We start from the raw sequence: 17750 nt of genomic DNA on the forward strand, positions 1-17750 counted from the left end.
ATTATTATTCTTATTGGTTTGTAAAAACAAAAACTTACATTAAAGAAAAAGAACAGCAAAACTGAGAAAACTATGAAAGGTATTATAGATATATATTTGGAACATAGAGCGAGATGAAAACGAGAGCATTGTATAACTAGTTATACACTTTAGTAAAGAAAATAATTTCAAATGATAAACATGTTTTTATATATAATAAAAAAAATAAATAAATAAAACGTAAAAACTTAACTTATTCTAGTATCTAATTTTGTTTATTAATTTTATTTATTTTTTTCAAAACAAAATAAAATAAAAGAAATACAATAAATTTTCATTAAGCCGAAACATTTCTAAAAAAACCAACAACAACAACTTATTAATTATTATAAATACGTAGTAAGTTGTGTAAAAACAAAAAAAGTAAACCAGAAACCCAAAAAAATGCAGAACAAAAAAAAAGAAAATGCGATAAACCAAAAAAATTATTATATACATACATATATAAAGTCTATATTAAACAACAAAGAAAAAAAGAATAATATATATATCTATATTTGAAAAATATTTAAATTACCAATAATTGAGTTTTCTTTGAAAAGGGGAGAGAAGGGCAACCAATCAAAAGGAAAAAAAAGGTAAAGTAAGGCGAGGGAAGACGAAATATAGAAATATGCAAGGTGAGATAAAAAACTGCAACAAAGCCAAAGACCATAATATTTCATTTTTTTTTTTTTTAATTTTATTAAATGAAAGCAAAAAATTTCGGAAATAGCATCAAATTTTATAATAAGTTTAGATTTGTTCGAATTGGTCACCCCTGGCAAGAATTATGGCCTTCAAACGGCCAATAAAACCGTCACACGCTGCCCGAATGTTGCTCGGCTTGCGGTATTTTGGCCCATTCCCAGCGAAGCGCTTGCTCGACACTTTGGTATTTTTTAGTGCCAACCTTGCTTTCCAAAATACTCCAGACACAATAGAAAGCATATAAAAACCTATATTATATTTGAAAAAAAAATTTTAAAATTTTCGGCACATCAATGTTCCTAAGCGTTAATGCATCTACCTATATTCTTCTACCATGGCCGTAACCATTTGCAAAATAAAAAACTATTTAGTTTTTTCAAATCGAATTTTTATTATGATTTTTTTTTATAATTGTTGCACACAGTTTTCTTTTAAAGTACGTTTTATTGATTTTTTTTTTGTTTTTTGTTAAATATTCTATTCATGTCTATAATTCTCATTTAATGAAACATAAGCTTTCATACGCACGTACATACATTTTATGTGTATATATCGATTGGGTTAGTAAACAAAAAGTTTTGTTTGCTCGAGTTTTTTTTTAATTTTTGGTTTGTTAAAATAGTTAATTTTTAATTAAATTAAATAATATCGTAAAAAGAATTCTTTTGTTTAAATAAGAAAACGAAAAAAAATTGATAATATCAAGTCTTACAAAAAGAGAATAATAATAAGATAATAATTTAAACAATTATCAATATTTTTGATTTAAAATGAAATTCTTAATGTGAGTGAAGAAACATAAAAGGAAAAATTATAGTTGTTTGCATGTGTGTGTGTGTGTCAGTAGTAGTGTTATTGTAAATGTTCATTCGGAATGTGATGAAATTTCGAAATGTGTCCCACGAAATGGAAGCCACTATTCAATAGTTAATTTTTACAAAAAGAGATAACGAAATTGTTCCTTTAAAAAGTCTAACACGATCAACGCGTAGCGTTTCAACTTATTCATCGAGCAATTTAAAACGTTTTAGATTGCCTTTGCGAATATCAACGATGGAAGTTTTCTACTCTTCCTTCATTGCTCGTTTTTCGTTTAACAATAGCTCATGTACCAAGATATCCTCGTCGGTAGTGACATCAATCAGTTCCAATTCAAGTATTTGAGTAGGTGGTGTTGTGTCATTATCATATTTTATATTCTTTATAACAGATACAAATGTCTGACCCACAGTCAGCTTACGGAAAAATTTACAATCATCTAGGGTCCAGTCTCCATTGACAGCTTTAATACCTATTTCAAAAAAAAAAAACGGTAATGTGTCATGAACATACATTACACCTCTCAAATTCCCATTTGGAAACTTACCATAAAGCCTGGCTTGTATTGCCATTTTAGGTAATTGACGAAACTTGAGGGGCAATATTTTCAAATGACTCGAATCCACAGTTGCCGAATCACCAAAATCACAGAAACGTACATGTATCATGTCGCCGCACTTCTTAATAGCCGTTACCCTAAATCCAAATATGGAATATAAAAAACCAAAAAGGAGGACATTTTAACGGGTATTTACCTGTGGAAGAAAGAATCCGCATTCTTGGCTGCATAGGCTTGGCCAATCTCAACCATATCGGTTGGTATAAACTCATCACTGTTCTCACAAAAAGTCTGCAATTCTTTCATAAGAGTCCTCAAATTTGGGTAGTCTTTGTAGGGTTGTATCTAAAAGAAGTGTGAGAAGAGACAAATTTAAATTAAACGCAACTTCCCAAGTTGTAGCAATTCAATGCCTAAGCTTACAGTGAAATTTGAAGGATTGGCCGACATTGTTACACGCACTTCAAACAATTCCCCTATGGCCGGTATATTGCTATAATCATTAAGTTTTGGCAAATCGCTTACTTTTTGCGGTGAACCAGGCACAGTGGTTAGAGTTAGTCCTCGCGTAATGTCAATAAACGAATTACTTGTCGGGGTTTTCGGAGAAGCCAGGCTGGTGGAACTGGAATTATCTTGACTGCTCTTGGAAAAGTCCAAGCGGAATTTCGAAATGGAATCGTCTTCCTCGCCGTCGGTGGAATTGTTGGGACCAGGTAGCATATCAGCACTAAACACAAGCAAATCAAAACGTAAAACAGACAAACAAAAAAATAAATAAACATTTCTCACATACCCCATCAGTTCGTGCTCATTGCGTATGACATCGTTGATGGTGACCAAAATACCGGGACCTTCTAGGCGTGTGTGTATTGTAACCTGGGGCACCGGACCAGGAATAGCCATTTTTGTCTGGAAAATAAAAAGTATAAATTCCTCAAAACATCACAAACTACACTTTACACCTACCAGCACTTCACAATCCTTGGGCAAAAGTCCGCGAATGCGTCCAACAATATGTTTCGATATTTCTGGAATATTATGCAAACGCACCTTAATGGCCTGCTCGGGGAATTTACTCAAAGCCAAGCTTAAGCTTTCCAAGAGGAATATTTTGGAAATATCCACAGATTTGGTTATGCCCTTGTCCACGTAATACATTGGGTAATTGTTGCTATCCTCCTTAATGGTCTTGGCACCGACCACAGATCCACGGTACCATTTGACATCGTTGGCATCTTCATCATCGCAAATTAAAAACATATTGGAACGTTTCAAGTCCTCGAATGTCACCTTGTGCTGGTCACGATTCAGACGTGTTTCGATTATTTGTTGCAAGAGCATCTGCAGGCGGGAGAAAAGAGATCAATTAGATTTTATCAAATGTCATAAAACAACAGCCACAACAACTTACTTGGACATATTTCAGCTCAGGACTTTTAATTTGCACAAATATATCACCATTGTCACTGACATGCGACACAAAGGTATTGGTGACCGTATTTTTATTAATCTCCGGCGGTAACGTTTCATTGCAAATCATATTGGATAGCTGCTGATTGAGATTGATGTCCTCTTGGGTAGAGGTGTCGAAGAGTACCACCTGTATTTTACCATGGCATTTTGAGTTGGTGTCGTAGAATTCACTCTCTTTGGTGAAAACTTTGCCAACTGCAGACTTTGTGGCCAACAGATCTTCCAGACATTTGCGTCCCGCTGGATTACCTTCGAAATCTTCAAGGCCATACAAGGAAAATGGCACAGCTTGGGCTGGTAGCCGCAGGAAATGAGTTTCGCAAATAAACAATTGCTCCACCGGTAACCAATCAGCATCGCCAAAATCAATGAAGAAGCACAAGCAACTGGCCTTGGACTTGTCAAGCTCCTCCACTCGAATACGATGCCAACAATCGTTGATACTAACCAGATATATGTTTTTGCGTGTAATCGAAACAGGGCGTTCCTTTTTATTGGCCATGTAAACCTCTATGTCATTTAGCAGGGCACTATAGCGCCCACTGTAATCCGCACCAAATAAACGACCCCACACCTCCACCGTTGAGTTGCAATGAGTTATAAAAATGGACCAATATTCGTCGGACCAAGGAAGACATATGGGATCGATTTGTATGACTTTTGTTTTGTCTTCAGCGCCCAGAGGTGTAATATCTGTAATTGAAAATATATTTAGTTAGTTCCAAAATCGGAAAACTACATTGGCCATTACCCTTATCGGCATCTTTGTTGGCAAATATAATGGCCTTGGTTAGTGCAGTGTCTATGGTGAACAAACTGGATGTTTGTATTAGCCCAAACCAATCTTCGGGTATTGTTTGTTGGAAGTTAGTCTCAAACCATTCCGGGAAATTTTTGGCAAATACTCCATGCGGAAATTTCAACAACTCTGTGTACAGTTTATCCAACAACTCGGTGCTGGTAAAGGAACAAGGCGGCATGGGCCGTTTCTTCTCTTGCATTTGCAGTTTGTCCAAGGCCTGTATGGCACAGGCCTCTTTTGCCAAATACTCAGTCTCATATTGATGTGGATATGTGGAGAATATGATGTCATTCACTTCTACACGACACGTGTATCTTCCACCGAAAAATTTGGCCTTAATACAATTGAAGCGAGGAGGAGGGAGTTTTTTGTAACGACAAAATTGTATTAATGCACTAATTGCATCAACTTTGGCATGTTGAAATGGAGGCTGTTTGTGCTGCAAAAGAAGAGGGGGGATGGATTCAATGTCAATGGCAATTCAATTCAAAACATACCTGTGTTGGAAATGCCGCTACTTGGTTGACCACTTTAAGGCGATGTTGCAAACCGCCTCCCATGGCTACAGGTTTTAGTGGCACATCGCCTTCATTGAGAGCTTTTGGAATAGTGGCCTGTGCTTTAATCTGCTGCTGTTGCTGCTGATGTTGTTGGTGAATTAAGGTCTGTTGCTGCAGTCTAGCAGTCAAATTATTTGATGGCAGGTAAATGGGAGTGTTTTGCTGCTGGGCTGGGGTTTTTTGTGGCCTGGCCATGGGAGCTTGAACCTGTGCCGACTGTTGCTGATTGTTCTGATTGACATTTAGCCGATGTTGTGGTTTCTGTCCAACCTGCTGAGCCGGGGTCGTCTGTGGCTTGTTGCTGCTAGTATTTTTTTGAGACTGCATGGACGATGACGATGAAGTAGAGGAGGAGGACAACGACTTTTTATTGTCCGTTTGAACCGAGGGCTTTGAGGCTCCTAATATGGGCCTTGGCCCAGCAGCAGTTTGTGGCGATTGGTTGTCGTTTTGTGAGTTCTTTTGTTGCGATTTGTTTTGCTCATTGGCCGAGTGTTGCGTTTGAATCCGTTGATTCTTCTTGGAATTCAACATATCACGTAAATCGATTGGCTGGCTGTTGCTGTTGCTGCTGCTACTGATGCTGTTGCTATTGGCACCCTGTGATTTTTGCCTTTGCAATTGCTGATGCGCCGATTGATTGCTGTTGCCACTGTTTCGATTGCCGTAATTGCTGCTGTTGCTATTGCTATTGTTGTTGTTGTTGTTATTGCGATCACCACCAGCAAATCCGTTCGATCTATGAGCAGGCATTCGGGGGGGTTGTTTCATAGCCTTCACCGGAGCAATACGTGTCGATTTGCTTGGTTTTTGAGCTCTGACCATAGAAGCAATATGAGCAGTTTTCGAATTGAATTTCGCGGTGATTATGGTCTGAAAACAAAAACAACAAACAAACAAAGAAAGAAAACAATCAGACAGACAGAGTTTCGTTTATAGCGAAAGAAAGATTGATCATAACTAAAGGAAACCACACTACACACAATCACTTTTCCCCCAGACGAATGTCTCTCCTTCATCCTCCCCCTCTCGTAAAGAGGAAAATAAACAAAAACACTAAGAAAGATGTATGCATGTTGTATAGATAGATAAACGTACATACTGCGTACATACATGTATATATAAATAGCTATCTATTTTTAGCAGGAAGAAGTAGAAGTGAAAGATGAAAAACCAAGCATAAACAACAATTGCAATGAAAATGATAAAAAAGAAAATCTGACGATGGAAAATCTTATTTTTTTTCTTTTAATTTCGGCACATCAATGAAGGGGGTGAATGGAATGCAGCCAGCAAGTCTCATCTCACCCGTGTGGGTGGGTGGTGCATGGGTGCGTCTGTGTGCTGCTCTATAGTAGGTACAGTGTAAACGTGTGCGAGTGTGCATTTTTCTTTTTTTGGTTCAGAATTATTATATTTTATTCTTCCGAAATATACTTACGTCTCCACTGCCTCGGCTGCCATTGAACAAAAACTCTCCAGTATCTTCCAAAAGCTCTTGGGCTGTCTTGTAGCCAAGACTTTTGTATGGCAGCTGTTTGCTCTCTACTTCATTATATTCGCGTAAAATATCTTTTAGATAACACGGTGGCTTGGTCGATGTGATCAAAGCACGAACAATCGAAGCGATATGCTTCAATTCTTGTTGCTTTGCAGTGGGGGCGGTGGTAGTGGTGGTGGTAGTGGTGGCGTTAGACATTGCACTGAACGTAGGTATGGGAAAAACATATATGAAAGAAACAAAAAAAAAAGAAAAACATACATAGAGATGATAGACATTGGAAGCATTGTTAGGTGTTTGATTTTAAAACATAAAATTATTAGCATTAATTTCAAATAGCGCGTTACGTTGTTATGCTCCTCTGTAATGGGAATCGTGCGTGTAAAAATAAATCAAAAACAATAAATAAAATAGCGAAGTAATAAATAACTAATTTTAGTCAATAATGGTGTGTGGCTGAATGGAATGAACAATTCTTCAGTTCAGTTAAATACAATATTTCTAATCTGGACATTGACAAAAAATCGTTTAAGTTTGAACTATCATGAGTAAGCCTTTGGTTGGCTGTCGTGGCAGACAAGAAACAAAAGCAACTTCCTTAGCTATGGATCGGTACCGATGCTTCCAGCCAAGTCAGTTTATAATTGTGGTAAGATGCTGTATATAATAGTTATGTGTAATATATCAACAGACTTTGTGTAATATTTAATAAAAGTCAAAAGTCTTGCTCTTTGAATTTGAAAAAATTAAATTTATTTTTCTGACAATATTTCAAAATTTTATCCTTAAATAACATTTACATTCTACTGTACATGGCTTGGAATGGATAGGTTAAAGAAATTTTTAAAACTCAGACGCTGGTGTCTGCTTATAGACCTACTTTTTGGCAGAAAAAAATGTGTACCAATGGCCTACCTTGCAAATTAATGCACCATGCTGTACTAAACTAAATCCTGGCAACATTTAAACTATAAATTGCAATTCGTACATCAATCAGGCCTTCTAAGGCACATATACAGACTTAAGGTGCAAGTACATAAAAAGCTTGAAGTCATGGCTAGGCATATTAATGTCAAATTATAAAGGAAAACGACAGAAGGATTTTAGTGCGGCTCTGTAATCCCTTTACGAAATGTCATTAAATATGCCTAGCCATGATTTCAAGCCTTTTATGCACTTACACCTTCACTTTAAAATAATTCGAAATAATTGCAATAGACAACAATTATATTAATTTCACAAAGTTAAAGCTATTTGCCACACCCTTTCCAAATATGCAACATAACATATACTACCTATACTGTAAAAAAAACAATAATTGTTTATTGTCTGGCTTTGCCTAAGCTTAAAGATGTGTTTCAGCTGGCTTTCCTCGTTTCAAACCATTTTCTGTTATATTCAGATAGAATTGATTCTACATACAAATTCAGACTTTGTGGGTAGATCTGTCTGACTGCATTGTTATCGATAACACAACATTCTTGTACAATGAAGTCTTTTGTTGCCTCAATTCCTAACTTTGTTGTTCGTCTGCCTTTTCTCCAATAAGAAAACACAAGAAACGCAAACATTGATCATTGATCTTCTACAACCAAACATCATCATAGCCTTTCCATATCATATACAACCACAAAAACAAAAGAAAACTTGTTGATTCATTTTTTATGTTATTTTAATTAAACAATTATACTCACAATTAATTAACTGTAGCAGCAAGCCTCCAAACAATTTTTACAAGTCACTTTAACTAATGAAAAAAAAAAGAATAAATAAAATGTACATATATATTGAGCATTCATATATAGTAGTTAGTTGTGCATATCTAGTGCTATGTGAGACACTCCAACATTCCACTTTCCCCCAAAAAAAAAAAAATAATAACAAAAAACGAAACGAAATAATGCCAATTACAACTTTCACATTGCAATGCACCTCAGAATTGTCGGGATGTTTATAAAAGTGACGGTAGTTGACTTACATACAATAAATCTCTTGTTAGTTTACTTATATCGATCGTTGTTGCTGTTGAAGTTTCCAGATGTAATGGGGAATACCCAAATAAAGTCGTAAAAACAAATTGTTTAAATAATGCAACAGAAAGTAATTCACAATTCTCCTCCTCTTGCCACGAAAAACGAAACGATGAATTTTTTCGAACAGCTGTTTATTCTGGATGTATATGTTTGACCCAAGCCAAAGCTGAGTGCTGCAAAACACATCTTAGGGAAAATCGTTCCGCAATGCATTAACGTAACTATGCAAACGTTATTCCAAAGCTTTTTTTAAAATAAACAAAAATAAATGGAAAAGTTGCTTTTTAATACCAATCTCGATGCGTAAATGCAAATATATTCTAAATAAAAACCTTAAAAGAAATATCGAAAAATGTACTAAATATTTTTAATGGTGAAAAAGTTGCTATGGAGTCATATTTAATTAGAATTTTATGAATTGTATTTTATGGACCATTTGGTTGTATACTAAACTTAAACGTAAGATAAGAACATGCGGAAGATTCAGCATTATAGCTAAATACAGGTTGAGATAAAATAACTGCAACAAAGTCAAACGCCATAGTTTTTAATTTTTTATTAAATTTTATTGAATGAAAGCAACAAATGTCGGAAATAGCATCAAATTTTAGAATAAATTTAGATTTGTTCGAATTGTTCACCTTTGGCACGCATTACGGCCTTCAAACGGCCAATGATCTGCGGTATTTTGGCCCATTCCCGGCGCTTGCTTGAGCTGATCGACACTTTGGTATTTTTTAGCGCCAACCTTGCTTTCCAAAATACTCCAGACACAATAGTCCAGCGGATTGGTATCCGAAGATTTTGGTGGCCATTGTGCGCTGGAAATGATGCGAGGAAACTCATTTTGTAACCATTCTTGGTTGGCGCGCTGAGTTCTGTAGAATTTCTAAGGTCTGCGGTCAAAATGTTTGCTATATTTAATACACCCTCCAGAATATTTTCGCGATAATATTCGGCATTTATTCTTATGCCAGGGTCGATTTATACTAGCGGAGAGCGACCATCCGCTGTTATGGTGGCCCACACCATCACCATGGCCGGCGCTTGAGTTCTTGAGCTGGTGGCCAACCGAAGGTGCACATTTTCAGCTGACCTCTTTGTTTACAAACTGCTGGACAACGAACAACAGTCTGATATTGGTTGCAGTTTTTTCATCTCACCCTCTCACTGGTACTCGTTGCTTTAAATGGTCTAATATAAAATCTCGGTACAGTAATTTTCAATTGCCTCTTAAAAGTGTTGTGTATCTGCTTCCGTAATTGTGGATTCTTGAATGTTTGGAACAGTCCTTTAGTACCCAGTGATAAGACATCAAACTAAATGGGGGTAATTTTGCCATATTCCTTAATTAACGCCATCTATTGTTAATTTTTTTCATTATGTCTTTCTCTCACTCTCTCCGGTTTGCAATGTATATCCATGCATTGTGTTTCCTGTTTGGAAACCCATCCAATGCACCAACATTACGAAGAGAAAGTCCAAAAATATTTGCCATTAGTTTTCTTTCAACCACCGACGACCGACGCCGTTGTTTGGCGGACGTGTTGTCTTTTTTATCTAAAGCTGAAACTAATTTTTGGAATCTCTTTACATTGAAGTGTCAAAGCTCGGCAGCAAGAGAACATAAAAGGACTAACAACGGATGAAAATTCTGCCATTCGGATATCAGCAAAAAAACTCTTTATAAATATTTTTTGTCTTTTTGTGTTCTGGCAAGAATTTTATTTCAAATTTGTTAAAAGACATATTTCATTTGTCTTATATAATTTATAAACGTGGAAATTTTTCGTTCGATTCTTCTGTGTGACGAAAGGTAGAAGAGAAATCAAGAAAACGTGTTACGAAACGAAAGTTGGAAAATTTCGGAGTTTTCTGTGCGAAATTGTCGACATTTGCGTTTTTAATTCGGGCATACAACGGCTGAAATAGTGATGACCATGGACTTGTCAAGAAATATGTGTGTCCAAAGTTTAATATTAATTTTATTTTATTATAACGGTTCCTATAATTGGAACAAAAAACTGTAAATTTTTCGACAAAGACAAAGTGCGAAAAAACCATAAACTATAATATAGGCATTTCAAGGATTAAGTTGAGGTAATTAAAAATGCAACTGGGAAAAATATTGATCCTTTCAAACACACGCACACACACGCATATTCTTAGAAAAATAAAGGCAATCATTTTTACTGTACCTCTAAATGTCAGCATTGGGCTTTGCCACAGAGTATTGTTTGTTTAACAAAAAAAAATGATGGAAAAAAATTCTATGGCCACATTTTATGATATTTTGTGAAAACAAAGAGATTTCCATTGTCTACTGCGCAAAATCTTTACATGGCCAGTAGTCAGTGACAACCACCACCATCTATCGTCATCATAATCGTCACCGTCTGTGTTTCACAATAACTTTCCAGGATGACCATATGTTGTACGTAGGACTTGACTTCAAGTCACGTGGCCAGCTTTTCTTCTTTGTTTTGAATTTGTAGTAAAGTTGTGTTGTGGCTTTGAAATGGGAGAAAGGGTGATCATTTTGAGTTTACAAAGAATGCTTTGTTTGCATTGTTCCAACGTTGAAAGGGAATATTAGAAATAAAATGTGTACAATGCAAAAAATACAAAATGCCGTCCACCAGTTTATCCTCATAAAGGTATTCGTTTACAAATTCAAATTAAGTCCACGTTGATATTAAAGTTGTTTTATTAGACAGTTGATCAATTATCTTATATTTGACAGACATATTCATACGTTTTACGTATGGTAGAAGAATACAGGTAGTCGCATCAACACAGCTGCTAAAAAATAATTTGAATTTGTAAAAATTGTTGGAAAATGCATATGCGGACAACCTCAGATTTGCGTCTTATATGAAAACATATAAAAATCTACTTATTTTTAAAAAACATTTTAAAAATGTTGACATTTTAATGTTCCCTAGCGTTGATGCATCTACATGTTTAAGGGTATCATAAAGTCGGCCCACCCGGATACTTTCTTAAGACTTTCTTTACTGGTTATACATTACATTATAAATTATAATTTCACAGAATTATTGTCAAAAAGCTACTTATGTCAATTTGATGTATGGCCCAGGCCAATTTATGAATTAATAAAGCATGGTATATATTATCGATCATCTTCATTATGTTTGCGCGAAACAATATGGCAATGATGGGAATATATTTTTATTATTATTGTGATAGATTTTTACGTCAATTTAATTATTTAAAACCCGTTAAAAGGGCATAACGGTAACCCTGACCTAAGCTACTAAGCCACACATCAATTTAGCTATTCTTCAATAATGATTGCAAAAAGATTTGTTATTGTAGAGCTTTGAAATAAATCTAGTACAACCTATTAACATAAAATAAACATAAAATATGCGGGCATTGCAATCTAATGCCATTAGCATTCTCTCCGTGTGTGTGCGCGCCAGTAAATAATCTGGAAAAATTAACGACGACATTTATTGATTACAGTGGCTGCTTCCGACAATATCAATGCTATTTTGAAAATACATTTTTCACAATGAAAAAGAACTTGTTTTGATGGCGCGTTATCGGCATATATTTACATATTTGAAATGATACAGCACTGTTCAAAATTATTGGAATATTTTCAATAATATTATTTGTTGTGATAGGAAAACTATTATTATACCCTACACCACAAGGTCATCAGGGTATTATGTCTTTATGCATTTGTTTGTAGCAGGCAAAAAGAAACGAGGTAGACCGATAGTTTCCTTTGATCCAAGAACGAATCCTATTGAACTTGGATATAATCGGTCAAAATTTAGATATAGCTCCCATATATATCTTCGTCCGATATGCATTTTATTGTGCACCAAGCGTGTAATATTAGCCCAAATGGGATGGAATTTGGCATTTACGATCAAATTGGGTCTAGAAAAAAGTATTTCAAATTTGGTGAAAATCGGTTCAGATATAGCTATAGCTCCAATATATATTGTTCATCCGATTCGTTGAATTTATCCTGCACAGACGTAATATGCACTCGGTAGTAACGATATTCGGGGAAATATATAAAATATAGCACAGAAATACCTTTGCCAAATTTTATCGAGTTCGGTTCAGATTTGGATATAGCTCCGATATATATCTTCGTCCGATTTGTCTTTTATTGTGCACCAAACGTCTAATATTTGTCCAAATGGCTTGGAATTTGCCACTTATGACCGAATTGAAGCTAGTATGTAAAATTTGGTGAAGATCGGTTTAGATATAATCATAGCTCTCATATATATTGTTCATCCGATTTGTTATATTTGTTACCCACAGCCGTAATATGCACTCCGTAACAACGATATTCAGGGAAATGTATCAAATACAGCTCAGAAATATCTTTGCCAAATTTTATCGAGATCGGTTCAGATTTGGATATAGCTCCCATATATATATCTTTATCAGATTTCAAATTAATTGTGCACCAAATGGGCAATACAAGTCCGAATTTAAAAGATACAACTGCTTCGGCATATTTATTCCTTTGAACTTTAAATTATAATTAAAATCATAGCGTGTATGATTAAATTCTCCCATAAAAACTTTTAATTGTTATGTGGAGCTCTACTAAATTAGCAAAGTGGTGTAGGTTATCATAAAGTCGGCCCGACTTTATATTATATTTCACAGAATTATTGTCAAAGAAACCTATTTAAAAAAATCTACATATGTCAATTTGATGTATGGCCCGGCCCAATTTATGAATTAATAAAGCATGGTATACATTATCGATAATTGCTCTTGCGAGGAACAGTGTGGCAATGATGGGAATATATTTTTATTATTTTGATAGAATTTACTCAGTGAGTGATTTTGAGAGAGTAAGGCTGCAAATACATAAAAAGCTTGAAGTCATGGCTAGGCATATTAATGCCAAATTATAATGAAAAACGACGGCAGGATTTTAGTGCGGCTCTGTAATTCCTTTGTGAAATGTCACAAAATAGGCCGTGCCATGACTTCAAGCTTCTTATGTACTTAGCCCTTAAGTAACATTCTACTCTTTTTTTCTAAAGAAAAACAGAAGCAGTTAACTATTGTCATTTTTTGTGAGTTATCGACAAAAGTCGGTAAAATTAAAATGCTTCTAATTTCGGTAATCAACGACATTTTTCATCAAGTTACCGACCAAAATGAAGTTGTCGTTTAGTCCTAACGATAGCAACAGTGTTGTCAACTTTAATTTGGACGTTTCATTCATAATTTTCCGTTTTAATTTTACCGTAAAACGTATATTTTTTCTCCACCAACCTCTGGTACGCTCACGTCACCAAATGTCACTTTAAACTACGCCGTCTTTTTTTTCAGACATTTCTATATATTTCGTTAATTAGTGCTACATTCATTGAACATAGATGTTTATGACTACATGAATATTTATCAAATATTAATTAAAGCATATGTATCAATAAAAAGTAAACAGTGGCAATATTATTATTGATTTCTTATCTAATAAATTTATCACAATCAAGAGCAGCAGGTCATCGTTAAAATGGTTTCCAATCGACAAAATTCGACTAAATAGTTTCGAGTTTATATTTCACAACAATAGGAAATGATTCGAAAAACTTGTTATTAAATGCATGATTTTGACAATAGGAAGAAATTTTAAATATTTAATTTCAAAAACGCAATGCAGCGTTTGAGCCTAATGTTCACGTAAATAATATGACAAAAATATTTAGTTTGTTTACAAATGTCAGTTGTAAAATGTTTGAACAAACAGCCTGCCAGACAATGCACAATGTGCCAAAAACACAAACAAATACATGTCAAACGATGTACGTCACAACATATTAATCGCATTTGAGCCTATATGGCGTCTACACAGGTGTTTGTGTTTTTGATGCTTTTACGAATATGGATTCATAACAACGTAAAACCCTTTTTTCTAGAAGCATAAACTGGCATTGTGGGATATTGGATGAAAATAATTGAATTGTATTGCATACCTGTTACTGGTCTACAAATGATAGAGAAATAGTTCCGAATCGCTAAATCTTTCTTAACAATATTCGCCCATTGTAAGCAAACATTTTAATTTAGAAAATTTCTAAATTTCTTCTCCTCCCAGTTTCAATTACACTAGGCATTTTACACTTAAGTTGAATGTACAACTGTTTCTCTATAAAAGCACTTATTCAACCTTGAAATTCTAGCATCAAAGCATTGCTTTCCGTTAGTTTCCACTGCTCCAGTGTTTAGTAACCGCAAATAGATGTTTCTGATGTTTTGGGTTACAATAATTTTATTATCAACTGAAAGTATTATTGACGCCTTGAATTATTTACACTTCGACCACAATCTCACTGAGATGAGAAACAAACCTTATACTTTGACCTTTTTCTGTCTGATGTAAAATTCCCAAAGATTAAAAATATGTGATTTTGGGAAGGAGAGGATTTCTGATTTTTCAGAGCTGGGATTTCTGTTTTTTATTCAGTAAAATTTTACAAGGTAAATTACAGAAAATCCAGAGATGGATAGTCTTATTTACCTTCTTAATTTTATAATGTTTAAAAGGTTCAATATATCTGTCAGATATAAGGGTACCTTTACACTTACCAAATGGAGTGGATATGAAATGTCAATTTATTACGTATACTCAAATAAATTCGACACTCAAATCCACTGGATCTAATAGAATTGACCATCAACATTCATTCGATTTGTTATGTGTAAACTGCAACCAACTTCAGACTGCTGTCATTTCTAAGCCACTCGTGTAACAGCTGTTAAAATTATTCCAGTGACAGCTTATATTGTGTTTACAAGCGTACAAAAGCATTTTGGTTTGAATTTTCCCGAAAAAAAAATTATTCGTGATGGAATTCAAGCGTGATAGTATGACTTCTTTATATTTGGCTTGAAAACCACAAGTAGCTATCGTTAAACCACTCCAGAATTTAAATATGAATAAATCTTTTGTGTCTCGTACCATCGCTCGTTACCGTCAGAAATGGTTCGAAAAGTAAACATATCGCAATATTCCATTCGGCAAATATTGACAATGAGCTCGGGGTAAAGCCATTAAAATTCCAAAAAGTGCAAGAACTTACACCGCACCAGAAAAAAAGAGCTAAAGAGTTGCTTCGCCAAAAGTGGTGAACTGCCGAATTTGTTTTTTCTCCGATGAGAAAACATTCGTTTTCTCAAACAAACAAAATGATCCGCTCGTGTTTAATTGACACCAGAACTCAAGCGCCTGCCATGCTGATGGTGTGGGCCGAAATAAAAGCCGATGGTCGCTCTCCACTCGTATTTATCGACCGTGGCATCAGAATAAATGCCGAATATTATCCCGAAAATATTCTGGAGGGTGTATTAAAGCCTTGGGCACGCAAACATTTTGGCCGCAGACCTTGGACATTCCAACAGGACTCAGCATCATCGCACTGAGCACGCGCCACCCACGAATGGCTACAAATTGAGGTTCCCCGCTTCATTGCCAGCGCACAATGGCCACCAAAATCTCCGGATACTAATACGTCGGACTATTGTGTTTGGAGTATTTTGGAAAGCAAGGTTGGCACTAAAAAATACCAAAGTGTCGATCACCTCAAGCAAGCGTTTCGCCGGGAATGGGCCAAAATGTCGAAGAGCAACATTCGGGCAGCGAATGATTTCATTGGCCGTTTGAAGGCCATAATTCGTGCCAAATGTGACCAATTTGAACAAATGTAAACTTATTCTAAAAGTAGATGCTATTTCCGACATTTTTACTTTCATTCAATAAAATTTAAAATAAATGTCAAAATTATGGCGTTTGACTTTGTTACAGTTTTTTATCTCACTGTTCTTCATGTGATTTTTTATTTGTTTTTATTTTTTTTTTTTTTCTTATCATGGTAAAATTAAGAAGGTAGAGTCATTTCAAATAAGCATTCCCATTTTTGCATTTTCTGTAATTTACCTTGTCAAATTTCACTGCATAGAAATGTGGTTCCCATTTCTGATTTGTGTCTGTACAATGGATTTATAAATAAATATTTTGGCAATGAGAATAATTTAAAAAAAAATGTAAACATATGATTTCATGACTTTACCTTCTTAATTATACCATGATTTGTTATATGAAGCTCCACTAAATATGTAAACAAAGACATAGAAGACAGAGTCAAAATATGGCAACCCTGTAAATATACCTCTGTTATTATGATATCATAAAAACATAGTTAGCAATGTTAAGTGATTTAAACCGCTAAGACAATATGCAAATTTTTGTAAAGGTCTATGGAATAGAATTTTGAAACCAAAACTTTGGATTTTTTCAAAATTTTATTTGCCATTCGTTTCTGTAATTGTGGTTTTCATATTAACATGTCTCTGCCATGAGCTGTTACTCTGTGTATTGTAGACACAAACCGTTTGCTCAAAATGCGGCATAATTTTCGAATGTCTGTAATGTTGGATAAAATTTGCATATCCGCTTTTCTGTTAAATTGTGTTCTTTTATATTTTAGCCTCATTAATATGCATTCCTCTAAAAAAACACAACAATTGTTTAGGCAAAATTACGACGCAATATTTGCCAAGCATCATAACTTGCATACATACATACATACTACATGTTTTTCCACATATAGGGAATTATAAGACATCCATAGATGCATTTTCATACATATTTATCATTATTTTTTATTAATTTATTTGTCCTTGTTTTTGTTCCTTTTACAGAATTCCAGTGAGTGCACGTGTGACAAGGTTTGGATTTTGCAAAGACAAATCGAAGCGGATAGTCTAAGTCTTAAAAAAGGTGTTATCGTTTTCCCAAGTGCAGTGAAGAGTTATATATTTTTGAAGTTATCTAAACAATAACAAGTTAAAGCAGAGTTTATTATTATATGAGATTGTTGAGAATTGATTTGTTTATCACCTAACAAAAAAAAAACACAACAACAAAAATCTTTGTGTGAATTAACAACATTTAATTACGCATTAACATAAAAAAGGGAAAAATAAAACAAACTACAACAATTATAATAAAGAGCCTAATCTAAGGCTGGTACCTTTCCTTTCTGATTTATGCCCCGCTGTAGTCTATCAAAATTATTGTACAGCCCAAACACCGTGGTGGTAACAACGTGATCACCTACTACCCCCCCTGCTCCTCACAGAGCAACAAAAAGGGTGCACAATCTAATGCCAGTGCTCTCATTTCCTATTGTAAACAAACAAATAAACAGACAGCAACAACAACAACAAAAAGATAACGAATTCTCTAGTATTCCAATAC

The 17750-nt window shown here is 34.8% G+C and overlaps 1 protein-coding gene across 3 annotated transcripts; it reads right to left on the bottom strand.

Annotated features, from left to right (window-relative positions):
* Positions 1-1095: 1095 nt before the first annotated feature.
* LOC131805600 (tudor domain-containing protein 7B-like) lies at positions 1096-8584 on the bottom strand. 3 transcript variants are annotated; one of them, XM_059128955.1, is made up of 12 exons: positions 8425-8584; positions 8141-8193; positions 6387-6648; positions 4883-5818; positions 4335-4824; positions 3522-4276; positions 3077-3451; positions 2904-3019; positions 2531-2837; positions 2304-2452; positions 2096-2244; positions 1096-2020 (listed from the first exon to the last, which is right to left on the bottom strand). In XM_059128955.1, the coding sequence occupies exons 3-12, from the start codon at positions 6642-6644 to the stop codon at positions 1794-1796; spliced, it is 3762 nt and encodes a 1253-aa protein (XP_058984938.1). In that variant the 5' UTR covers positions 6645-6648; positions 8141-8193; positions 8425-8584; the 3' UTR covers positions 1096-1793. The 3 variants fall into 3 exon arrangements, with proteins under 3 accessions (XP_058984938.1, XP_058984940.1, XP_058984939.1); XM_059128957.1 differs by lacking the exon at positions 6387-6648; XM_059128956.1 differs by lacking the exon at positions 8141-8193 and having other exon boundaries at positions 8425-8579.
* Positions 8585-17750: the final 9166 nt, after the last annotated feature.

The sequence above is a fragment of the Musca domestica genome, unplaced genomic scaffold (genome assembly GCF_030504385.1).
Source record: "Musca domestica strain aabys unplaced genomic scaffold, Musca_domestica.polishedcontigs.V.1.1 58, whole genome shotgun sequence".
In the NCBI taxonomy this organism is placed as follows: Eukaryota; Metazoa; Arthropoda; class Insecta; order Diptera; family Muscidae; genus Musca; species Musca domestica.

Bases quoted from the DNA above. Each gene is read 5' to 3' on its own strand.
- LOC131805600 (XM_059128955.1), bottom strand. From the start codon at position 6,644: ATGTCTAACGCCACCACTACCACCACCACTACCACCGCCCCCACTGCA. The intron at 3,020-3,076 runs GTAGGTGTAAAG...TTTATTTTCCAG, and splicing joins CCAAGGATTGTGAAGTGCTG to ACAAAAATGGCTATTCCTGG. The intron at 2,838-2,903 runs GTATGTGAGAAA...GCTTGTGTTTAG, and splicing joins AATGAGCACGAACTGATGGG to TGCTGATATGCTACCTGGTC.